General features: G+C 38.1%; 3 protein-coding genes across 4 annotated transcripts in view; 2 read left to right on the top strand and 1 right to left on the bottom strand.

The window, feature by feature from the left end:
- Positions 1-4,571: 4,571 nt before the first annotated feature.
- LOC136247650 (uncharacterized) overlaps positions 4,572-26,897 on the bottom strand; it is a 33,275-nt gene continuing 10,949 nt past the window's right edge. The window contains exons 5-7 of the mRNA XM_066039442.1: positions 26,781-26,869; positions 23,050-23,206; positions 4,572-4,732 (exon numbers count right to left, since the gene is read on the bottom strand). Coding sequence (XP_065895514.1) covers positions 26,821-26,869 — 49 coding nt within the window. The 3' untranslated portion in view covers positions 4,572-4,732; positions 23,050-23,206; positions 26,781-26,820. The remainder of the gene's footprint in view (positions 4,733-23,049; positions 23,207-26,780; positions 26,870-26,897) is intronic.
- LOC136248233 (uncharacterized) lies at positions 12,974-15,403 on the top strand. Its single transcript, XM_066040043.1, has 2 exons — positions 12,974-13,135; positions 13,191-15,403. Exon 2 carries the CDS (start codon positions 13,370-13,372, stop codon positions 15,401-15,403), a length of 2,034 nt encoding a protein of 677 aa, XP_065896115.1. The 5' UTR covers positions 12,974-13,135; positions 13,191-13,369.
- On the top strand, positions 15,485-19,452 carry LOC136247639 (uncharacterized). Of its 2 annotated transcripts, XM_066039409.1 has the most exons (3): positions 15,485-15,997; positions 16,916-19,270; positions 19,326-19,452. In XM_066039409.1, the coding sequence occupies exons 1-2, from the start codon at positions 15,533-15,535 to the stop codon at positions 18,875-18,877; spliced, it is 2,427 nt and encodes an 808-aa protein (XP_065895481.1). In that variant the 5' UTR covers positions 15,485-15,532; the 3' UTR covers positions 18,878-19,270; positions 19,326-19,452. The 2 variants fall into 2 exon arrangements, with proteins under 2 accessions (XP_065895481.1, XP_065895480.1); XM_066039408.1 differs by having other exon boundaries at positions 15,485-19,270.

The following is a 26,897-nucleotide window of genomic DNA, read 5'->3' as shown; positions in this document are numbered from 1 at the left end:
GGTGTGGTACAATAATTCAAATGTTGTGGCATTACAAGACTGCATTCTTCCATCTCCAGAAGGTCAGGCTATAGGCTACTCAAGTGTGGGATTATGCATGTAATGGCAAGGAAGGATTTAGGAGGGGTGCTTGGGGGGCTGAAGCACCCCCTCCTCCAAAATTTTGCAATGAGCAAGCTAGGAAGCTTCTAGAAGCCGTAGTATAGGTGCAGTTGCATTTTATACGCATGTTTGGGCAATGAAAAAAGCAAGGGGAATAGCTAATCTTATCCAAGAATTACTAAGAGGGGTTCAAAATTATATTTCTGGAATAAGTCTTACCTTAGAAGCTGCTAAATCCGAAATACTCCAGTCAACTACTCTAATAGAACATCCATCATTAAAACTACAATTTTCAAGAAGTTACCAGAATGCAAGCTGAAATTGAACCTATTCTTCTAGACCTTGCACTGCTACCCTCACCATTGTACCAAACATCCTGCCAGATACCAATCATACCTTTAATGTACTATAAATTGTATAAACATCATTAATTGAAAATCTATTCTGAAAATAACCTTTTCTGTCAAATAGTTTAAGTTTTTTTAGGCTCCTCTACAAACTTGATTCTTGGGTTGAAATGCTTCTCTTGCAAGTACAACAATAGTATTATAATAATAGTGAATTTCTTACCATTACATGATAAAAGTTCACAAGGCTGCAACATCTGAGAGCTGTTCATTTTTGTTTTTCTTACTTGATCAAATCTTATGCTACATTTGTCTAAATCTAGCAGCTTCTGGAGTTTGCACTATCAAATCCCTTGAAGCTCAACTTTAAGCTTAAATGATACTGCAACATTTATGTTGTCATGATCATTGTGTGCTAAAAAGGGGTTAGTTGTGACCAAAAACTAGTTATATTTGTAGACTAGTTGTAAAACAAATTATGGTGATGGATGGATCCATCATTTTAACAGTTAGATTAAAATAGCACCACAGAACAGTGGCTATATATGAAGTAGATCCAATCCTGTGTGCTAAATATTCTCCTTGGCCTTACGTACCTATACACTCTTTGACAAGCCACTATTATACATTTTCTTAAATTCAATAACAAGAAACAGTGTATAATTCTGTTTTTTAATTAAAATCACTTCCAACTGAACGCTTTCATCTTGTACCCACCTTGGTTAAAAATAGTTTCTAGATTCAATCTTGTGATAGCCATTTTCCAAAATTTCCAAGGGATCTGAGAGTATATATGCCACCAGATCTAGAGCACCCCTAGCTGGAGAATTCTATACAGCTGAGTGCACATGCAGTACACTGGTGAGTCAGTCTACTTGCCCTCTCCACTCACACTTGCCCTCTCTACTGTTTGGACAGCTAATGTAGTTTAAGCCATGAGACTATAAATTATGCTATACTTCCAAACACAAAATTTGATCATGTGCAGCTGATACCATATGTTTCCACTACTAGTTCTTTAAGATGTTAGTCTAAGGTTGAATTTTAGCTACATGGTTATGTACTTTAGTTACATTGACAAGCTGTAGGGGAATAATGGTATCGCATAAACAAAGTGACATCATTTTTCACTCAAAATTTCTACCAAATTCAATCTCAATAGGCCAAATTTGCAAACTTTTTCTGTGGGAGCATGCCCCCAGACCCCCCTAGATAGAGCATGCTCTGCATGCTGAGTGTGCTTCTCACACTAGTTGTATCAAGTTTCTTGCCACATATATAAATGTCCATGTTAGCACCCCTCCTTCTGAAATCCTAGATCTGCCCCTGAATGGGTATAATATAATACTCCACTTGTACTCCTTTCCTAACTGCTCTAGTTATGAAAAAGAATATTGGTACTACAAAACTGTTGTTGCACAGCTACCACTTTCATGCTCCTGGGGCCCAATCATAAGATTTAAACTGAGAATTACATTATACACAAAACTCAATGTAGTACATACATACATGTAGTTATTGTGTGTCTTACAATTGATCTAAATACACCAACTTTATGACCCGGGTTGGGTGGGTGGGAAGTGACATTGATTTGAGGGTTTCATGCAGGCCAAATAGAAGATGCTTGTATCTGTTGTTTCTGGAGATCTAGATTTTCACACAGACTGACCATTCAGATAAAGCAAACAAGGCACAAACTACAACCCATCACATAACAGGTTATATTTTGCCACAGGGACCACATATTTACATTCTGTAACTAACATTATAAAGCCAACTAAATTTTGAATAAGTGGTAAAAAGTACATGGCCATAACGTAATCACACAACAAGTTATACATTATTACAATTTTAAAAAGTAGGCAAATTTTATGTGCCCACATGACTAGCTATTTTCACAGGCTTGCAATCGGTCACAATTATTATTGTAACACGCATCGTTATAGTTGCTGTATATTATAGTATATGTTTGTGGTAATCTATATAACGTATGTATGTTGTGGTTTGTTTGGAACAAAGTTATTGCGCATGAGGCGTTATTGCACATCCTGGGCACAACTTGGGTTACAATGTCAATTCCCCACCCACCTGGGGTAGGTGGTGTCATACATTTATACAACTTACAATTGCAAAGTGGAGATTTTAAGTTATTTTTCCTACTGATAAAGACTAATATTGCAATATATTGCAATATTGCATATCTGTCTATGAGAAATTTTATCAGTATGAAATTAAAATTTTGCTCCTTGTGTATGTATCAATTTTGTAGGTGGAGTGGAGGCACTTCACAAAATCAATCTTGAGTTCAATCTTATCATGCCTCAATCATGCATGCATCCCAGGTGATTCTTTTTCTTGTACCAACTTATTGGTTAGTTGACAAAGTTTTGTTTGATTGAAATTTAAATAGTAAGCTTTATGACAGCATGCTAAGTGTCTCACCATCACTAGTATTGGTAAATTTAAAAAATACACTAGTAATTTGGTTAAAAGAATGAGCTGGGCCTGCGATAATAGGACATGTGGGCACATGATTTTTGCCTACTTTTTCACACGTTAATCACCCATAACGTTTTGTACCATTATGCTATGGCATTGCAATTTTCAGCTCTTAGTAAGCATTTAATTGGTAGCATGATGCAAGTTACAGAATGCAAGAATACCATTCCAGTACTGAGATATGACCGGTAGAGTGATGGGGTGTACTTTGTGCCCACATGCCCTATTTTCGCAGCCCCGGTCACATATAACACTGAACTATTAGAAACAGCTTTAGTTATGTACTGCCTATCGGTACATATGTATAACTACATATAGCTACACACATGTGTGTCAGTGGAGTGTATCAGTTGTAGTGTTCTGTGATACAGTGAATTCTATGTATCATGTATCGCCATCAATAAACTGTTTGATACGATACCGTATCACAATACTATAACAACTTTACACAGGCTGTAGGACAAGGAGTTCTACAGACCCTCAGTACTTGCACTGTTAAGTCTTAATACTATAATGAAGTGGTCATGGTTGTAGGTATGACTGGTACTAGCTAGCTAATAGTTGTAACAATATATTCCAATTTACCTGTACTATAATTCTTATTTAAAAAGCCAACACCAATTCTGCATTCATTGTGTATACAGTAGGGCTGAAACAGATATCCGTATTATCCAGATAGTGATTTGATGCCATCAGGATAATTTCTAATAATTTGAAGCAATTTTATGTTAATGTTTCCTTGATCCAGTTAAACATTATTACAAACTTACTTAATCTTCATTTAAGTGTTATAGTTTATTCTAAAGTACTAGTAAAACAAACATGTTCACAACAAAATATACAATGCTTTTATAGCAAGTGATGATGTCACTATCCGTAGGATATCTGGAAAGATTTTGTTCAGGATATCCGGATAGTAAAAACTACTATCCGTTTCAGCCCTAGTATACAGATATCTGTATTTAGAGAATGCAAATAAATGACAGATGTATAGATTTGACAATTAGCTAGTGTGTTGATTCATTTTTAGTATGGAAAAAAAACACATCCTTATGCTGTTAAAAAGTACATCTCTATCTAGATGCCTATGGTAATGTGGCCTCTATACACTACCCAGACAATTAGCTATATACCACAAACAGTTCAATGCATGCTCCCACAAAGGCTTGTCCAGATTACTCTGCATTTTCATGAGTTGTCAAGATGGCTGTTATATACAGCAGATTGTTTACTGCTTAGAGATGCAGTTCTTTATTCTTAAAGTATAACAACTACTGTTTTCAGAAGACCTGGGTAAGAATATTTTAGCCATAACAGCAGCACTTAAACATGCATTATTGTATGGCTTCTCACAACACTGCACATAATAGCATAGGTAATAGAGAGGCTTTCTGTTCGAGTATCTGAGAGATCACTATTACAGTAATAGAGCAATCACTCACTGTTCTACTAGCAAACCTTGATAATTATATCGATATTTCTAAGTACAGTATCGTGATACTTATATTTTCTGCATCAAGATATTGCCACATTGATATGTATTACAGATCCCTAATCAGTTGTTATAAACATTCACATAATGAGCTAGTTATGCTTAATGCATCATGTATTAATTTTATGCATATCAGATATACAATACATTTACAAGTAATTAATATTCACCAGCTATAAACAAAATAGTTATTGCATATTACTGTTGTAGCTAGCTGCTTCTTAGGTGGCTAGCACCTGGCTGCTGACCTTTATCCGGAAGTTGCTGTCAATGTTGAATACAGTAGCTATACCTGTGGACAATAGCAAAAGTACATGGATGATTATAATTAGTGGCCTGTATAGGCTTTGAACATATTCCTACATATAATATTTATGAATTGACGTACTTTTAGGTCAGACATCATAATTGTGATCATAATAGTAACTACTATAAGGTAGTTATTTATTACCATTTTCACTACTTTACATTTACCCACACTAGCTACATGTGGTGATTCCTCAACCAGAGATATATCTACTATATAGGAAGTAGAGATGACATGATAGTCGTGACATACCGACATGTCGTGACATAAAGTTCCATGATATGTTTCTTTGTCATGACATGAATATTTCTTAATGATGCACACCTTTGTCATTCATTGTAATGTAGTAGATGGTAGAAGAAAAATACAAATAAGTTGTTGTTAATGCCATAGTTGTAAAGATACCACCAATATTTAAGTTGATATTTTGTAAACATAAATCATTTCATAAGTAAAATGCGTTGAAAAACTAAGAATTACTTATGTTGTGACACAAATCTCCATAAAATATGACATAATGTCGTGGCATCCCTAATAGAAAGTCTCTAATCATTGAAAAGGCAATCCTGGATCAGGTAGTGCAAGTCGTCATTTGTCGAACACATTTCAATAATCACTAATAATTCCTTACCACAATAACACACAGACTTCTGGTTTGGACTATTCAACAGAGCAGCCTTTGGTCTCTCTGAATACCAAGTTGTATTCAAATCACACCAACAAATTGTGAGTTATGTGTGAAACAGTAGAGCCTGTCATTTACCACTCCTCAAACACCAGTACAAAGTATCAAACAGCCGTACTTCACTCAATGACCAATTTGCACATTCCAATGAATAACACACTAGGGAAATACCCTGTCACTTTGAGGTTTCTATGGGATATCCAACTACCAGATAAAAATCTGTAACAGAAATTTTGCGGAGATTGAATACACCATTCATGGGTTATTGGCAATATCGTTTTGCTCATAACTTGAGGCCTGTTTGTTTGATTTACTTTAACCTTGGTATTCAGGGAGAACAAAGACTCCTCTATTGAATGATCCAAACTGAAAGTACATGCATTGTTATGGTGAGAAGTTACAGATGTTTGTTAAAATAATTGTAATCTTGCATTTGCTCGCTTCATGCCACCGCATATCCACTAAAGCCTCTGGAGCCCTTTACCAATAGAAACCACTGAAGAAAATTGTTGTAAATGTTGTATTGGTGGTCCATACAGCTCAAAAAGTCGTTGGTGATTAATGGTTTTGGTATATTGAGTAGCTCACCTAGTGTGTTAAATTCGATAATACTTACCGTTCGATAATAGGCGACTTATGCTATACAATTCTGGATCTTATATGCAATCTTGAAACAGAACTTGTACACCAATTATAAAGAAAAGTGTAATAAAATGGTGAGATAAAAATTAAAAAGGTAAGATAAAAGTGAGGGTGACATGTTTCCAGCTGCACAACAGCAGAGTAGACAATTAGTGACAACTGGTATGTAGCACTTGGATAATGAGGATGGTAACACTCCATGTTGTGATACATGAACACTAGTTATTGTGCAGCATTGAACATGTCCGGTGTATCTAGTTATATCATATTCTATAACAGCTGCAATATTATGAGATTGAAGCTTCTTCACCCAGTACTTTATTATTATATCAATTTAGTAATATTGCATCATCAACTTGAATGGTTTCACAGTGTAAACAAAATATTCCTTTAAAGTAAGACCTCATTATCTTTCATTTATTCTTATCAAACACAGTGGAGAAAAATATGAGACTTAAGAGCTCAGTCGCTCTCTCCAATTAAGTAACAAGTTGAAGCCAAGTGTAACTAAGCTGCTTAGGAATTCTTTGCGATGTTCTGGATAGGACAACAGCCGTTTGTCACAACATTGACGATGGTAATGCTCACCCTATCAAGCTCCATAAAAAGATTTTGGTTCTACTACTTTCTCTTCAACATTTTGATTTATCATGTCCCACAGTTGGTCTAGTGCTATTGTGCATGGATCACAACCCATTGTAAAATGAAGTCTACAAATCAGAGGTTCCTCGTGGAGCTTAGCCATTTAAGAATAACTAGTGACCTATAACTGTATACTTACTTGTCATTTATAGCTTAATTGTTTATATACACACCTCTATGTTGTACTTTTATGACCTGTTCTCTTTGTATTGCACTTTCTCATTTTAGCGGCGGTCGTGTGGGTATTTATTCACATAAATATATACTGTATACCATTGTTCCACTGTTGGTCATGTCTCATAACAACTGGTGATTCCCAATATTTGGTAGTTGTGACATACCTTGTGACTGCAATTAATAAGAACCACAAAAATTTTAAGGGATCAAAGATATATAGTGGATAAACCTGACGATATATAGTGGACACTGAATCTCTAAATTAATGACCATTAGTACAGGTATATCTTCAAGTATAGACAACCTCTTGTTATTAGTTATTTCACTTTGATCCCCAATTTTTCTAATTTTCTTTCAACTTGTTAGTCACTATTTTATAATTAATGAACCCACTAATACCACATTACAGGAAAGTCAGGCACCAGGTATGCCATCAAATTAATTTTGCATTTGAATGTGTACCCCAATAGTCAACCTGCCACACAGCATTATAAATGAAGAACAATAGGCAGGGCCGGCCTTAGAGATTCTGGGGCCTAAGCAAAGTATTCTGGGTGGCCTCCCCAGATGAAGTGGTTCTTAGCCACTTTCCATGCAGCATGCCTACACAAAAATCATTAGCCCATATAGGGCTACGTCCAACATACTTGTTGTGTAAAGAATATACTACACTAGCTTAGCATTAGCTGTTGTAATACTAGCTGCCATCTACGTGTGTGTATATATTGCTGTTTCTACAGTGTATTGTATCTCTAACTACGTTAAATGTGATTGTGTAAAATCATAATTTATTACTATACGCTATTGATCATCTTCAATCTTTGCAGAGTCTTGCCACTACCAGTAATCAAACCACAACCATACTGTGACACAGAGTAGCCCATCTGGTGATGCCTGATCTCATGATCTCTCCACCCAACAGCCTCTACTTACAACATTATAGATACTAGACAAAGGATAAAAGCATTGTGGGGCGAGCCTGATCAATTGATGTTGATACTGACATTTGCCGGTCTGTATGAAGTAGCAGAAGTACCAGTACATGTAGGAATAAAATCAAAGTACTGTCCTGCAAATTTACCTTGATTCTCTTTCTTCAGCAGTTTCGGTCCGTCTTGTTGTCCTAGCCTGCTCTCTTCTTGTCCTGAGGCTCTCTTCTATTTCTGACTGACTCTGCTGTAATCTTATAGTAGTACATCTATTCCTATCATACTCTCTGCGCCTAGCCAATCTATACAAAATGGTTGAGTAATTCTACTAGAGTTGTAAACTGATTATATTAAACCTTGCATCTCTTTGTTCAGGTGTTTCTGTCTGTCTGCGAATTCGGTCGCGCTCTCTCCTTCTTCGTAGCCTCTATTCTCGTGCTTCACCAGTCTCCACATTACTTGCCATGTGGCACAATCTGCACACGTGGTAGCATGGACTGGTAAATTCTTGTTCGCTATCCGTATACGTGACGCTCGTACATACCTTGGACCGCTACATTCTCGTTTGCCATCCGTGTTTGTGACGCTCGTACATACGTTCTACCGTTACATTCTCGTTCATCATCGTAAACGTGACGCTCGTACATACGATGATCGCCGCATTTGATCGTTCACTATGTCCGTATACTTGACGCTCGTACACACGGGTTTGACCAGCTAGTGTGGGGCTCGCTCAGGCTCGCCTTAATTAATCGAAACCAACAACCTCACCACCACTCAAGACCTGAAGATTTAAATCAACACAATCACATGATTTCTTGCCTCTTTACCCATTGTAGTGGAAAGCTAATGACATTTGATGAATTCTTAATGTACTCCATGTGTGCAGCCATGAATACATTCCAGTATAATTATTGCTTTAAATTAATACTGTTCATTACTATATAGATTAGCTATCACGTGATATTGGAGATGCGTTCCTCAAGCGACAAGTTGTATACAGTGTATGTGTTCTTAAAAGTACGAGTTGTGTAGTTTTATATACTGAATTTGCATTTTGAGAACTGGAGCCCCAGCTTTGGGGGGCCTCTTAGCCCCGGGGCCCTAGCTAGCGGCTGACTACCCTTAAGGCTGGTCCTGACAAATAGGAGAAACATCTCTACAATCAATCCAGTCACTACAGATAATATGGGTGATAAGTGTAATAGTCATCCACGGGGAAGCCGTACCATGCTACCATGTGTGGAAACCTTCTATTATCTTTGTCAGCAAAAAGAACTGCATTGTATGTACAACACAGTGTGTGCTTACGTATGTACGAACTGCAGTAATGCCAAAGTAATGCCAAAAGGCACCTGTTGGGCTGAAGTGACATCAAACAGTGAAAAATCAAGCCTGTAGATTTAGTGTTGCATCTTGGGATTGGTTATACCTAACCAACACTGCCAAGGTGCCATGAAGACATTTTCAGGCTGACTTTAGGATAATATTTTTGGCCAGAAAAGCCCAAACCTTCATGATCCCTAATCAAGACTCACGGTAGTGAGTCGTGCGGCCAAGGAAAGTAAGGCGCGCAACTACTGTGAGTTATTTACACGAACGACTAACTCTAATAGAACGCACACCTAAAACCTACCTTGAAATGCACAAACAAAGCTGTGTTGTGGGCTGCGTTAACTACTTCAGACCCATAACAACTGAACATCAAACACTTGTAAGAATAGCACACGTGATAGCAAGTTCATTGAGGTTACTACACTATTCATGTTCACCTAGCGTTGACATTTACGGCCGAATTTGCACTGAGTTCAGCAACTGTAAATAAACACTACTGTAGTTAGAGTTGTCTTAAATTTAAGATAGGGTTCTAAAAGACCGCAAAATAAATCAGCAATTAGCGTAGGCGACGTTACTGTCCTATGAGCACAAGTGTGGAAATTAACTCACCACTTCCCAGAAAAACGGCAAGTCATAATCAAGCAAAACTACTCCATATGTTTAATCACATATCAAAGATTGTCCCATGAAGTGCAAGGGTGAATGAATCAAACTTTGAGAAAATCGCTTATGGTGGCTCTCGCAAGAGAGGTGGAGTTCCAAGATTCGTACTGAAGAAACTTATCTAGCCAAAGAACTTGTGATAGCAAAACCAAGGCTGTGGAATAATCACAGTGTAAGATGTACAAGTTAAAAAAGGGAATGAGTATGCAAAGGAGGATGAGGAGGAGAAGAAGAGAAGGAGAAGAATATGACATTTTCAGCAAAATTTCATGCGGTGTTACTAAAATATAACAGGGACTCCTTACTCTTATATAACAATATACCAAAGGTTTTGTTGTATCGCGAGGTTTTCTTACAAAAGAATAATTTTAAAGGTGTTTTTGTTTTAGTATACAGTTTCTGATATGTCTGATGCCTTTTTTCCTGTGATGTAATGTTATAAATTATATTACAAAAGACCCTATAGTGTAGTACAAGCTGTTTATTCCCTTCAGGAAGAAGTACCTGATGATCAGGGACTCATAATTATTATAAATACAAGAGGAGCTCACTGTGTCATGTGATATATCACTAGAATAGATCCACCATTAAGATGAGATAGCATAACAAAACTGTTATTTATGTTGTATGCAATCTTTACTATTCTCATAGGCCAGCTATTTCAAAAAAAGAAGAATTTCAAAGCAGCTGCACAAAAGTTTGGACTAACCTGTAATGGACAGTAGTCCATGTAAAGTCACTATAGTCATAAGAGAGAATATGAATTTTTTTTGCCGCATGAGGCCACAAGAAGTAAATGAATTATTCATAGAAATTTCTTTACAGACATCAAGAAGATGAACTACAAACTTGCAACGACAAGAGCTATCATGCTATTGTCTCCTTCACTGTACAAAGCTATAACTAGATGATAACATTGTCAGCTCTTTCCCTAAATGATATACAGTGTAACTATACTAAGACATTTAGAACTATCAGCTTAAAATCTGGACCTGTCACTATGGTTCAGGGGAGTAGCCAGAACCTGGGCCACCTGGGCCCAGGGCCAGTCATCAACAGGTGTGGGAATATTTAAATGTACACAATGAAAATGAAACTTACAGACAGTCAGGTACTGCAAATCATCAGTAGACCTTTACTAAAACTTTCACCAAATTGATCATTCCATTCTATCTGCTATACAACAGTGTGAAACTCCACAGCTCCTCTCTACTGTCTCCTAGCCACTTACATGGTGATGAATCACATAATTCTGGTTCCTTATGCACCCCAGCTGGCACTTAATCGATTAGCAGTGTGCGAAGAGTATTTGATCTAGCCACAGTGTCACTCACCACCAACACCACACTACTCAGTGACCACTGTGAACACAAGGTTAGTTTTTTGTTTATTTATATTATTGCATTACTACAGGTAAATAATACTGTATCAGAGGCAGTTACGGCCATTGCATGCCATTATGGTTGCCAGTAGTAACCATCATGGCAGAAGTAGAACGTTGCTAGATGCTGTGCAGACAGCTCACAAAGTTGCTCCTTGGATAACCCGATTCCTCATGACAATGTCTCCTCAGCTGTGCTGTGTGTGACTTGTTCTTTCTTGTGATGCAATGTTCATTATGGTGATGAATTATATTACAAAAGACCCTATAACTTAGTACAGGCTGTTTATTCCCTTCAGGAAGAAGTACCTGATGATCAGGGACTCATAATTATTATAAATACAAGAGGAGCTCACTGTGTCATGTGATATATCACTAGAATAGATCCACCATTATGAATAGGTAACAAAATGAAACTGATGTTTATAATGTGTGCAATCTATATTATTCTCATAGGAAGTGAATCGAAAAAGAAGATTCTCAAGTGGCTGGATAAGGTGTTAGACCTAGTTGTACCAGAGAGTCAACAATGTAAAGTATTCTATAAACAAAAGAGAGAATATGGCATTTTTCATCATTTGAAGTGAGAAGAATCATCTACATTCTTGGCAGAAATACTTGAAAGAACTGCAACATGGACAAGAAACTCATGGTGATGAATTATATTGCAAAAGACCCTATAACTTTAGTATATTGTTTATTCCTTTCAGGAAGAAGCAGCTGATGATCCGGAATTAATATTTGTTGTGAATACAAGAACTCATCATGCTATGAACTACATTTCCAGCCACCATTACGAAGAGGTAACAAATATTTATGTTGTGAGGAATCTTTACTATTCTGATAGGAGACACACCAGCTCAATAAAAAAATTTTTTTTTAAAAAAAAGTGGCTACACAAAGTTTAGGACTAAACTGTAATGGACAGTGGTTCATGTAAAGTTACTATAGTCATAAGAGAATATGAAATATTTAGCTGCATGAGGCCACAGGAAGTAAATGAATTCTTTGCAGAAATTTCTTTACGGACAGCAAGAAGATGGACGTGACAACAAGAGCTATCATGCTATTGTCTGCTTCACTGTACAAAGCTATAACTAGATGATAACATTAATTGTCAGCTCTTTCCCTAAATGATGTACAGTGTAACTATACTAAGACATTTAGGACTATCAGCTTAAAATCTGGACCTGCCACTATGGTTCAGGGGAGTAGCCAGAACCTGGGCCACCTGGGCCTAGTCATCCACAGGTGTGGGAATATTTAAATGTACACAATGAAAAATGAAACTTACAGTCAGTCAGGTACTGCAAATCATCAGTAGACCTTTACTAAAACTTTTACCAAATTGATCATTCCATTCTATCTGCTATACAACAGTGTAAAACTCCACAGCTCCTCTCTACTGTATCCTAGCCACTTCCATGGTGATGAATCACATGATCCTGGTTCTTTATGCATCCCAGCTGGCTGGCACTTAATCGATTAGCAGTATTCGGTCTAGCCACTGCGTTGCTCGCCACCAACACCACATGTGTACTACTCAGTGACCACTGTGAATGCAAGGTTAGTATTTGTTTATTTATAATGTTGAATTACTACAGGTTCACTGTATCAGAGGCAGCATAGCTAGGCCATTGTATGCCATTATGGCCGCCAGTAGTAACCATCATGGCAGAAGTAGAACATTGTTAGATGCTGTGCAGTACAAGCTGTTTATTCCCTTCAGGAAGAAGTACCTGATGATCACGGACTCATGATCACTGAAGAAAAGGGTAACATTAAATTGTTTACAGAAACTGATTCATCAACATGTGTAGATGAAACCTTATAAAATGACCTAGAATCTACAAAAGTGATGTCATATGACAGGTCAACAGATAGGATAAAAGGACCTTTTTAACAGAATTTCAGTCTGTCTATAGCCAGTGGTAAGAGTGTTGTTTGAATAGTTCTTTGAGTAAAAGGCTTTTGTTGTTGTTGCAGAATAGAGGATAGGACTCAGTACAGCCAGGCTGAAGATACAGCAGCTAGCAGAAGATTGGACTAAATTGACTATTTTTGTTACTTCTAATTACTTATATTGCTGTCAATAAAATATCAATATTCTTTATTGAACAGGTCTTTAGAACAAGGAACTTTCTGGTAGCAGAGGATGGTTAAGGATGAGTGAAGGTCAGGAAAAAGGTCAAGAAGAAGAAGCTTCTTTACTGCCAGAGAATGGCCTTTCTGATGGAGGATTTCAGACCACACAGCTTGAACAAACAGTAAGTGACTTAAAGAGGGAAAAGGCAACAGCAAAGACAGGGTTTACAAAGGTTAGAAGGTGTTTATTGACAGTAATTCAGAGAGAGGATACAGACAGTGTAGAAATAAAAGGTATTTGTGAGGAGTTAGATGTAGCTTTAGGATGTGCTATGAATGTTATGGAGAGGTTATATGATAGGTACAAGTTAGACAAAGATAGTAAGAGTGCAGACAAGCTTAGTGATGAAATAGAAAAGATTGAAATAGAATATAGCAATGCGCAGAATCGAGCGCAGGAAGTCTTGGATTCACTAAGCACACCAAGGAGGTATGACAAGTTCCTAAATAGATTACAACAACAAAAAGAAGATAGACAACAGCCAAATAGAAAGGAACCTGGGCTACCTCAACAAGAAGCTCCTCCAGATCACCAGCCACCACAAGAGAGAAGCTGTCTTGAGTCAGTTTCCGTGAGTAATGCTAGTCAGAATAATTGTACAGATCCCGGGCTTATTGGGTTAGATTTGTGGAAACAGCTAAAAAGAGTAACAATCCCAGTTTTTTCAGGTGACAAAAAGACTTATCAAAACTGGAAAGCTGCATTTACAGCTTGTGTGGACAATGCTCCTGCTACACCAGAGTACAAACTGCTACAGTTGAGGCAGTGTCTGGCAGGGGAGGCACTAAAGGCCATTGATAGTTTGGGACATTCGGCAACAGCATACCACACTGCTAAGGAGAGGCTAGAAAGAAAGTTCGGAGGACAGCGTCGCCAAATAGCTTTGTATTTGGAAGAAGTGGATAACTTCAGGCCTATTAATCCAGGCAGTCACAGAGATATAGAAAAGTTTGCAGATTTATTAGATGTTGCCATTGTTAACCTAAAGGAAGCCAATCGCTTTGAAGAACTTAATGATGGCCTGTTATATTTGAAATTACAGAAGAAGCTACCCACAACAATGTTATCAGGTTATCATAGGTGGATATTTGAAAACCACAAACGAGAGTCAGTTGAAAGTTTGAGAGAGTGGGTTATCCAGGAAGTAGAGTTTCAAACAAAAGCCCTGGAAGCAGTCCATGGGTTTTCCACAGTTAAATCAGGAAGGTATGAAGTTAAGAAATTTAAGAAAGATGTACCGTATAGTTTCTTTGGTAAATCCAATGTCAAGCAGGTTACTAATGAAGACAGACAGAGTTCAAGAGTCCGTAGGGTGTGCAGTAAACCCCATGGAGCGTGGGCATGTCCTGACTTTAAACAGATGGATTTACAGAACAGGTGGGACTGTGCTAAACAGTGTAAATTGTGTTTCCGTTGTTTAGGTGATGGTCACTTGGGACAGTATTGTAACCGAACAAGAATATGTGGAATTGACAACTGCAAAGAAGTTCATCATAGATTACTACACAAAGATCGAGGTCCTCGTTCCAGTAGTCAAAATAAAGGAGTGGTACATGGGAAGGAAGAACTACAGTTACTGAGTAAACATGATGTGGCCAGTAAGAAGACGATTTGTGCTCCAAATGAGGGGGAGCCAAAAGCTACTAGTGACCCAAGTCAAAACGAATCATACACCACAATTACAACAAATCCAGGTACCATTGCTCTGAGGACAATTCCAGTATATTTGAGAAATGGTAATAGAAAGATTAAGGTGAACGCATTATTGGATGATGCTAGTACAAAAACTTACATCAACTCAGATGTTGCAGCAGAACTTGGTCTACAAGGACAGTTACAAAAGGTTAATGTTAGCGTATTAAATGGTCATGTTGAAGCTTTTGAAACATCTCCTGTGGAATGTACTATTGAAAGTTTGGATGGAAGAGCTGCTGTGACAATTACTGCCCTTACAGCAGACAGAGTTACTGGGGAGTTGAAGGCCATTGATTGGAAATCATGTGCTGCAAAATGGGCTCATTTACAACATTTGGAATTTCCTAAACTAGGATAACGACCAACAGTGGATGTGTTGATTGGCCTTGATTGTGCAGACCTCCATTTTTCATTCAAAGATATTCGTGGAGCACCTGGCCAGCCAGTGGCACGTCTTACCCCATTAGGTTGGACATGTATCGGTGCCATGGACGACAATAAACAAACAAAACTGAGTAATAACTTTGCTTGTACCTTCTTTTCTGTAGGTCAGACAGATACTGAAAAGGTAAATTTGATGTTACAAAAGTTTTGGGAAGTTGATACTAGTGGGACAGAAGAATTTTCAATATTGAAAGCTGAGGATAATCTGGTTTTAAATATGACAGAAACATCTATAGCCTACAACAATGGTTGTTATAGAGTCGCTATTCCTTGGAAGGAAGAATTTATTAACTTACCAAACAATTACGAGATGGCAGAGAAGAGACTATACAACCTGGAGAGACGATTATTTAGAGAACCAGAAATTGCTGAAGAATACAAGAAGATAATTGGTAAACATCTTGAAAAGGGATATGTGACAAAGGTACCTTTAATGGAGGATAACCAAGCAGTGAGATGGTACTTACCTCACTTTCCTGTTGTGAAGAAGGATCGATCAACCACAAAGGTACGAATAGTATTTGATGCTTCAGCTAAGTACAATAATGTTGCCCTAAATGATGTTATACACCAAGGTCCCAAATTACAGAATGACTTGTTTAGTGTTTTACTCTGGTTCAGAAGGTATCCCATTGCTTTGGCTTGCGACATCGCAGAAATGTATTTAAGAGTAGAATTGTATCCTAAGGATAGGCCATATCATCAATTTTTATGGAGAGACATGGATGTTAAGAAGAAACCAACTGAATACCAATTTAATCGCTTAGTGTTTGGGATAAACTCATCACCTTTTTTAGCCCAACTTGTCACTCAGCATCATGCAAGGGTTTATGAAAAACAGTATCCTAGAGCGGCAGAAGTTATATTAAAATCAACATACATGGATGATAGTATGGACTCAGTAAGTAGTGAAACAGAAGGGATTGAGCTTTATAAGGAATTGTCTGAATTGTGGGATAAGGCAGGCATGCACACTCACAAATGGTTATCAAATTCTCCGAAGGTGTTGGAAAGTATTTCTACACAGTGCAGAGCCTCTGAAATGAATTTGGACAGTGATAAATCTTTACCAGTAAAAACTTTGGGTGTTTTGTGGCTAGCTAATGATGATGTGTTTACTTTTAAGTCACAGGTCAATGACAGGGTAATTATACCAACTAAAAGAAGTTTTCTAAAGTTAATAGCGACCCTTTTTGATCCCCTTGGATTTTTGTCTCCATATATTATCAGAGCCAAGATTTTGATGCAGGAAATTTGGATTTGTGGTTTAGATTGGGACGACACCCTACCTGATGAGTTGTCATCCAAGGTGACATCGTGGTTTAGTGAGTTAACTATGTTGACTAAGATCAAGGTTCCTAGAAGCCTTCAGTTAAGTAGAAATGTTGTATCTGTTTCATTACATGTGTTTGTTGATGCATCTCAGGATGCTTATGGAGCAGTTGTTTACATGAAATCAGAATACAGTGATGGAAAGGTATCAGTCTCATTTGTAACATCTAAAACCAAAGTAGCCCCTTTACAGTCAACAAGCATTCCCCGTTTAGAATTAATGGGGGCAGTGACAGGGAAGAGATTGGCTTTATCTGTGGCAGAAGCATTGAATATTGACAAACCGTTTATAACGTTCTGGACAGACAGTACCAGTGTGTTGTGGTGGATAAAAGGGCACAGCCGACAATTTAAGCCATTTGTAGCAAACAGGATTGGAGAAATTCAAGCATCTGTTAGTCCAGATAAGTGGAGATATGTACCCACGAAAGAAAATCCTGCTGACTATTTAACAAGAGGTACTACATTGGAAGAGATATCAGAGTTGATAGCCTGGTGGGAAGGACCAGCATTTTTGTCCAACAGTCAGAGCAATTGGCCGCAGCTTAACATGGTATTCAATTCAGATAATGACACGACAGAATTGAAGAGAAAATATGTTATACGTAAGAATCCAAGTACATGTATTGCTACGCATTTATCATCTACTGCTACACTATTGAATGATGGTGTGTGCACTGGGAGGCTACAGCCAAACAGATTCTCGAGTTGGAGAAGGCTGACTAGAGTTGTGTCTTGGATTTTGAGATTTATAAACAACTGTAGAAAAGAGAGTAAGTTAGATCAAGTAGAGTTAAGTGCAGAAGAGATGTCAGACGCTGAGCATTACATAATCAAAGAGATGCAAAGGAAAGTGTTTAAGGAAGAGTATTTGTCTTTGGCGAATCATAAACAATTGCCCACAAGCAGCAAGTTACTAGGACTCTGCCCAAAACTGGATAGTGAGGGTGTGATGAGGTCAGATGGACGATTGACATATGCAGAGTTCCTTCCATATGATATAAGGTATCCCATAATTCTGCCTCGCAAGAATTGGGTAACAAAGCTCATAGTGAAGCACCATCATGAACTAGGGAATCATTGTGCAGGTACAAATCAAACTTTATCTTTATTGTCCACTAGATTTTGGATCATTTCTGCACGAGAAGAAATTATAGAGTGGGAAAGAGAATGTACCATTTGTAAAAGGAGAAAAGCTAAGGTAGCTCAACAGATTATGGCACCGTTACCACAAAACAGACTTACTACATCATTACGAGCCTTTACCAAGACAGCTGTTGATTTTGGGGGACCATTCATGACAATGCAAGGAAGAGGAAGGCCACGACAAAAGAGGTATTTGTGTTTGTTTACTTGTTTGGCTTCCAGAGCCATACATTTAGAAATGGCATATGGTTTAGATGTGGACTCTTTTGTAAATGCTTTAAGCAGGATGATTAATAGAAGAGGTATCCCAGAAGAAATGCTGTCGGATAATGGAACAAATTTTGTGGCAGCTAATAAGGAATTGTGTGAGTTGTACAAGGATCCAAAAACTAAAGCAGCTGTAGCTGATAAGGGAATTAAGTGGACATTTAATCCACCTTACGCTCCACATTTTGGAGGTGTCTTTGAAATTATGATAAAATCAGCAAAGAGAGTCATCACAGCAATTTTGAAAAATGCTGAGGTAAATGATGAAGAGCTGATGACAGCATTTTGTGGAGCAGAAGCACTAATCAATTCACGACCACTGACCTATCAGTCAGCCAGTGTTAAGGACAACATTCCCCTCATGCCAAACCATTTCTTACATGGCCAAGTTGGAGGGCAATTTGCTCCAGAGGTAATCGATGAAGTGGGATTTAATCCTAAGAAACGTTGGCGACGGATACAAGAATTAGTGAGACATTTTTGGAATAGGTGGCTCCAACGAGTGGGTACCCAGCTTAAGTCCGAGACAGAAGTGGTTCAGGTTAAAAACAGATGTCAAGCCTGGAGATACAGTGTTGCTGGTGTCCTCAGATACCCCTCGTGGTCAGTGGCCTCTTGGAAGAGTATTGGAAGTGTATCGTAGTAAAGACCAACATGTTCGATCACTCAAGCTACAGGTTGGGGACAAACAGTACATAAGGCCTATTGTGCCCACTAGAGCTGGATTAAGAATATTTACATATACGTAAGTACTACAGTGACCAAAATTATGGAACATTAATCGATAAATTCAGTATGTGTCAATTAACTTTAAAGTTGTAATTTAACCTAAAAACTTGTCATGTGGATCATGACAATGAGGGGGAGGATGAAGAAAAGGGTAACATTAAATTGTTTACAGAAACTGATTCATCAACATGTGTAGATGAAACCTTATAAAATGACCTAGAATCTACAAAAGTGATGTCATATGACAGGTCAACAGATAGGATAAAAGGACCTTTTAAACAGAATTTCAGTCTGTCTATAGCCAGTGGTAAGAGTGTTGTTTGAATAGTTCTTTGAGTAAAAGGCTTTTGTTGTTGTTGCAGAATAGAGGATAGGACTCAGTACAGCCAGGCTGAAGATACAGCAGCTAGCAGAAGATTGGACTAAATTGACTATTTTTGTTACTTCTAATTACTTATATTGCTGTCAATAAAATATCAATATTCTTTATTGAACAGGTCTTTAGAACAATCACCATAAATTCTAAAGGTGCTCACTGTGCCATGTGATATATCACTCAAATTGATCCACCATTACGAAGAAGTAACAAAATGAAACTGATGTTTATAATGTGTGGAATCTTTACTATTCTGATAGGAGACACACCAGCTGATAACAATAATCTCAACCCACTTGACAAGGTTTTCAAGCAAGTAGTATTGAACAGTCATTGTTATAAAGTATATTACAATCTAAAGAGCATTTTTCAAGGCTTGAAATGAGAGTATTCAATTAAATTCTTGGCAGAAATTTCTGAAAGAACTGCAACATGGACAAGAAACTTAGGACATAGTGAAAGTGGTGGGAAAGTGTTTGTAGCAGAACCAGGAGGAAGTTGTGTTCAGCTTTCTGTTGTATATACAATTGATAACTTGCAATAAATTATTTATAGCAATAAATTATTTATATTATGTAAAGTAATTTCATAAGATAATTTGTTATAAATCTTCTCAATGAGGTAACTTGTCGTGTGTAGCTGTACTTGTATGTTTTAGATGATCTATAGTACACCAAGACATGTATATAGCTACGGACCACCCAAAGCCCCAAGATTAAGTAATTGTAGACATGTTGGGGATGGTTTTCTATACAGCACATGAATTATTAATTACATTGCAAAAGACCCTATAACTTTAGTAACTTTAGTGTTTTGGCGTTAATCCTCCAATGCTGTAGCTCCATTTCCTTGTACTGTGACGCCCATCACAACCAGTCTCATCAGTTGAGATGATCATTGCTGGATCATACAGTACTTGGAGATCTCAGCCATGTATGTTGCTCTCTCTTCATCACTTCTCTGGCTGGCAACATGCTTCATAACTTGGCAAGTACAACCCATATGCTGTAGGGTCTGGCTTCGTCTATGCTCTTCTTTTTGCCCAAAATCATCCAGATTACCCTCCATCTCAAATTCACCGAGTAGCTAATAGGCATGGCTGGACTAGCAGTTCAGTTATACATTCAAATTGACACTGACTAGTATCCACATGTGTCAAACCTCAAAATTTCTGTAGCAAGCCTGGCGCTCTCCTGGGCGTGCGCCCGTAATTACTACAGACTAAAAATACACCCTTGCTATCACTTTGTAATACTTCCAACAATTTCTATAATCAAAATGCATATACTTGAACTTGCCAAGATTCCTTTGCCAATTTAATAAACTCTATGTAACATTGGGCATCACTGAGAACATTTCGAGTGCTGGTCAAGTGTCTAAATATATGCTCCAATCTGGTGAAGCTACCCAGTGGACAACAGTACTGGATATAAAGTAAACGTTTTATTAGACATCTAATGGTACAGACTAATGAAAGACGGACAAAAGCTATTTCCCAGTTGGATTTAGGACTAAGGAGAATCCACATTGTTTCAGTATTCAACAATGTTGGTTGTGAAGTATGCTAAAGCACTGTGCCAGACGTACAGAAGAGTAAAAAAGAAGAAGTAAAGTCCTTAACAGAACATATAAATTCATTATAAGTAACACTAGTGGCAGCAGTGAGAGAATATCACCAAGAAGTGGAAGATGAATGCAAGATTTTGGTAGACGTAACAAGTTTGCAGTTAGGTAAAACTGTTCTTGCAACGTGCATGATAACTATGTTGCAGCCCGGGGGAATCAACAACCATACAGGGGTACAAGCATGGCTTAGTGTTATTGTTAAATGTTTATGTTGTCTATAGACTGAGTAGTCAGTTTAGTAATCTGTGCTGGGTGGGCATTCACAGCGAAAGCAAAACTCCAGTTCCGGGACATTTCTCGAAAATTTCCTGGAAATTTCTTTAAAGTTTCTTGTTTCAAAACTTTCATGATTTATAACTTGAAAATTTCTCAAAACTTTCAAATATTTCTGGAAAGTTTCTCAAAAATTATACTCTTTAGCTACTGGGAAAGTATACGAATTCTAGGGAACATTGTTCAGATCCCGATTCGCTAAAATGATCAAAACACTCTAATAAAGCAGTCACTTAAAGTATACTCTAATAGAGCAGTCATGCACTCTAAGTGAAAAGATCACACAGCAGTCACTCAATCAAGTTACTCAGTCACTCTGGCAGTCCATTGCACTACATGTAGTACTCCAATTGATCAATGTTCATATATGCATAGCTATAGGGCAGTCAATATTAACCCCCAGGGTGAATACCGTATAGAGGGAAACTTTGATGAATAACAAACTACATTGCATTTGACGAATTGAAGCTCAATCTATATCTATAGAGATGCTAATCTCAGGTGCTACGAGTAATTGGAGGGTTAAACTTTGGTGAATTTGTAGCGGATCACCAAATTCGCGAAAGTTATCCCTGCCAAAGTTTCCCTCTATACGGTAAAGACCGCACAACTAAATCGAGGTGATAAAACGTAATTTGTGACGACTGAGTAACACACCCTTTCTTTATTTCGTCTAGGATGAGTTCCAAAAGTGTGCGAATATTGGAAGATGATTACCTTCCTGTGTGCTTGCGTGGTGTGTGTTGTATTTTGAACCAATACCAAAAGTAGTGCATCACTGCTTGGGTATTGCTGAAGGAGCGGCCTCAGAAAATCCTCTGTTGATTCAACGTATGAAAGATTTCCCATATGTTTATCCTTCACATATCCAGTAATTTATTTAGGAATAACTACATTGTCGAAACGTCTACAATTGGCTTGATGAAGTTGTCAAGAAAGCAGGTATAAGAGAACATTGAATTTTCTCAGAAGGAATACGAGTTGATGTTACGATGGGTTGTCGACGCTTCAAGCACATGCCTTTAGGCAATGTATAGAAGCTGCAGTCTGTCAAGGTTTTTGGTTGTGCAATATACATAACAATATTAATTTATTGTAACTCTCAGATTTTGCAATTCATGAATTTTTGCAATTCTTCGATTACATTGCTATGCACTGCTAAGGAAACGCTTGTTAAACAAACCGCTATTACCAACATAGTACACACAGAGGTATCTTCTAAACTATTTTATACAGTAGTTTGACTGTCGTGTTTTTATCCCACAAATTCTCTCGACAAAGCTGCAAAGCTGCCCTTCATATTTGTTTGTATACATAGAGGATATGCCCCTTCCCAACTCGAAGGAATAGGCTATTCCTGGTAGTCTACTGAGGCCTGCACCGTTGTTTTTCAGTTGTTAAACGCCTGTAAAACCCGAAGGGAAGGTAATTCACAAAGTCTGAGGAGACCTTTATTTCAGACCAGAGACCACCTCAGAGCAAAGTTTACCTGTGTAGAAGTTTAATACAGACTTAATTGCACTTTTACTTCTCACGTAAAAGCTGCTTTTACCATTTAATGATTTTGCTCAACACACACACACACACAGTCACACACACACACACACACACACACACACACACACACACACACACACACACACACACACACACACACACACACACACACACACACACACACACACACACACACACACACACAACCTTTACAAAAACAATTTTAGTAGACCAGGCACCCACAGCTGGCCTAAGGCTGGCCGAGGACATGTGACTGGTTTAAAAAGAATGTACATAATATGGGGCATACTTACTTTGTGAAACACTAGGGAAAGTCCCTCAATGACAGTACACTGGTGTGTAGGAGACACTTAGTGGAGGTCAAGTGACATGGCCAAAAGCAGGAACACATTCCATCATGGAAAGTAGTAGCTGAGAGTAATCTTGAACCTTCTTCAAATAGTCTTCTCCCTGTAAAAAGATGTAGTAATCCTCAGTATGAGAATGTGGAAAATGAAAGATTAATCCAACCCATGTTTACCACAAACCACAAAATTATTCCACACTGAACACACAGGTGGGTCATTTGTTATTATAAGACATACATTATAATTAAATCATTTTTGTCCACAGTCCAGATGATATGAAAGTGTCTAAACACTTGGCAAATACTACTGGTCAAAATGTTGTAATTAAACCAAGTGACTACATATGCCTAACCTGCTACAGGACTCAATTGTTCCATCATAGAATCTTTAACCACCCCACATGGCAGCAACACAGCACTACAACAGTTAATAGAAGAATGGGTTAGTAGTAAGTACAATCTAATCCAAAACAGCCAAGCTGTAAAAAAACAGTGCGGCCCTGAGAAAGGCTATGGTGAAAAAAGATGTGAAATCCAAGGTGGCGGCCAAGAAATGGCTGTGATGGTAGGTTAATGGTAAGAATTTTAATAACGACAATTCAGGTGAATTTTGTGCCAAGACCAAGCGGCACCAAATTCACCTGAATTGTTGTTATTAAAATTTTTACCATTAACCTACCATCACAGCCATTTCTTGGCCGCCACCTTGGATTTCACATCTTTTTTCACCATAGCCTTTCTCAGGGCCGCACTGTTTTTTTACAGCTTGGCTGTTTTGGATTAGATTTCACTTCTTTTTGTATTTGTATACCCCAAAGCCGGCCATAGGCCCGCTTTAGGGCTTTTTAACCTGTCATTTTTTCTTTACTACAGGAAGAAGAAAAGATGAAGCAGGGTGATTTCTTTGTAGCTAACCTCTCTGCAAGGTGGTCCTTCTAGCTTCTACCGGATGACTTGTTTGTAGCTGAACTCTCTACAGGGTGATTTGTTTGTAGCTGAACTCTCTACAAGGTGACTTCTTCTAGCTGATCTTTCTACAGGGTGATTTGTTTGTAGCTGAATTCTCTACAGGGCAATTTGTTTGCAGCTGAACTCTCTACATGGTAGTTTCTTTGTAGCTGAACTCTCTACAATGTGACTTCTTCTAGCTGAACTCTCTACAGGGTGACTTGTTTCTAGCTGATCTCTCTACAGTGTAACTTGTTTCTAGCTGAACTCTCTACAGGGTGATTTGTTTGTAGCTGAACTCTCTACAATGTAACTTCTTCTAGCTGAACTCTCTACAGGGTGACTTGTTTGTAGTTGAACCCTCTACAGGGTGATTTGTTTGTAGCTGAACTCTCTACAAGGTAACTTCTTCTAGCTGATCTTTCTACAGGGTGATTTGTTTGTCTCTACAGGGCAATTTGTTTGTTTGCAGCTGAACTCTCTACATGGTAGTTTCTTTGTAGCTGAACTCTCTACAATGTAACTTCTTCTAGCTGAACTCTCTACAGGGTGACTTGTTTCTAGCTGAACTCTCTACAGGGTGATTTGTTTGTAGCTGAACTCTCTACAAGGTAACTTCTTCTATCTGATTTTTCTACAGGGTGATTTGTTTGTAGCTGAATTCTCTACAGGACAATTTGTTTGCAGTTGAACTCTGTACATGGTAGTTTCTTTGTAGCTGAACTCTCTACAATGTAACTTCTTCTAGCTGAACTCTCTACAGGGTGACTTGTTTCTAGCTGATCTCTCTACAATGTAACTTCTTCTAGCTGAACTCTTTACAGGGTGACTTGTTTCTAGCTGAACCTCCTACAGGGTGATTTGTTTGTAGCTGAACTCTCTACAAGGTAACTTCTTCTAGCTGATCTTTCTACAGGGTGATTTGTTTGTAGCTGAATTCTCTACAGGGCAATTTGTTTGCAGCTGAACTCTCTACATGGTAGTTTCTTTGTAGCTGAACTCTCTACAATGTGACTTCTTCTAGCTGAACTCTCTACAAGGTAACTTCTTCTAGCTGATCTTTCTACAAGGTGATTTGTCTGTAGCTGAATTCTCTACAGGGCAATTTCTTTGTAGCTGAACTCTCTACAATGTAACTTCTTCTAGCTGAACTCTCTACGGGTGACTTGTTTCTAGCTGATCTCTCTACAGGGTGACTTGTTTCTAGCTGAACTCTCTACAGGGTGATTTGTTTGTAGCTGAACTCTCTACAAGGTAGCTTCTTCTAGCTGATCTCTCTACAGGATGACTTGTTTCTAACTGAACTCTCTACAGTGTGATCTGTTCATAGCGGAACTTTCTACTGGGTGATTTGTTTGCAGCTAAACTCTTTGCATGATTGTTTCTTTGTAACTGAACTCTCTACAAGGTAACTTCTTCTAGCTGATCTCTCTACAGGACAATTTGTTTGTAGCTGAATTCTCTACAGGGTGATTTATTTGAGCTGAACTCTCTACATGATGGCTTCTTTGTAGCTGAACTCTCTATTAGGTACCTTCTTCTAGCTGATCTGACTACAGGGTGACTTGTTTGTAGCTGAATTCCCTACAGAATAACTTGCAATGTAATATAACTGAGTAAATTATACATGCAGCTGAATGCTTTATTAGGGTGACTGTTCTATTAGAGTATCTCGATCTCGCATTTGCTGCACCTAGTTGCCTTTCGAATCATAACTCAGTGATTTGTAATGCGATTCTTCTGTACTACTGCAAGAACTTTCTATGATGATTATTCCAGCTACATACTGATTTTCAGCTCGTTGCTCTAAGCGGTTTGCTTGGTAGACACAAAAATTAATAGTTTTTTTATTCATAAAAATCGATCGCGTAATTTTGACACAGGTTGGGTTTTGTGTCATATCTCCATGGTCTTTATCCCGATTCCTTTCAAACCACAAAAAGGCACTCCTACGATGGTTGCTCTATCTACATATCAACTTTCAACTGATTCCTCCAAGGGGTTTACCCTGTAGGCGTGACAGACCTTCGACCTTATTTTACGCAAATAATCGGTCATAACTCCGCGAATGTTCATCGGATTCCTACCAAAGTTGGTACGGAGATCCGCCTTAATGAGCCCTTTAAGTGTGCCAAATTTCAGCCCAATCCGAGCACGCATTCGTGTTTTATGGCGAATTTTGCGAAGTGTGCAAAATGAAGATGAAGAAGAAAAAAACGAAGAAATTAAAACAAAATTTTGTTCGCTCGTATCTCGGAAATGGCTGGAGCGATTTTCTTCAAATTCGGTATGTAGACTCCCCTAACTGGGCGGCACGTCTCTAGCAAATTTGGTTCCAATCGGATAAGGATTCACAGAGCTACATAGGTATGAAAATTGCGTTTTCTTTCTTCCTGTTAATATACTCACGGTGTGGCGCGCCGGCTTCTTGGGCCGCACGACACACTATCGTGTGTCTTGATGATAATATCACTGATAAACTAACCAAAGCTATCCTTCAAGCCCTATATGTAGCACACAACTGACTGATGGAAAAAGGTCATTGTGTTTTCGTGGACCTGTAGGGTGTTATTGCAATCATATGATAAAGAGTTTACTGATAGCATTAAATCTACACAGGTAACCGTAGATACTGAAAACAGCTGTATGCTGTTCTCTGGTAAATGCAGTTGATTACTCATCTACGGGTTGTATAAATGTGTACACATGAAATTTGGCACAATTCTTTACCATATATGGTGTTGATCTATTAGTAATCCTTTCATGGACTTTAAGTGCCAATAGTTCCACTGATGACATCACAGTTATGTATGTTAAACCTACTGGCAATCAGTCAGATAAATATGC

Source organism: Dysidea avara, chromosome 2, assembly GCF_963678975.1.
Source record: "Dysidea avara chromosome 2, odDysAvar1.4, whole genome shotgun sequence".
NCBI classification, from domain to species: domain Eukaryota; kingdom Metazoa; phylum Porifera; class Demospongiae; order Dictyoceratida; family Dysideidae; genus Dysidea; species Dysidea avara.
Note: the sequence above shows the minus strand (reverse complement) of the source record. Positions and strands in the feature narration are given on the sequence as shown.

Bases quoted from the DNA above. Each gene is read 5' to 3' on its own strand.
- LOC136248233 (XM_066040043.1), top strand. From the start codon at position 13,370: ATGAGTGAAGGTCAGGAAAAAGGTCAAGAAGAAGAAGCTTCTTTACTG.
- LOC136247639 (XM_066039408.1), top strand. From the start codon at position 15,533: ATGGACGACAATAAACAAACAAAACTGAGTAATAACTTTGCTTGTACC.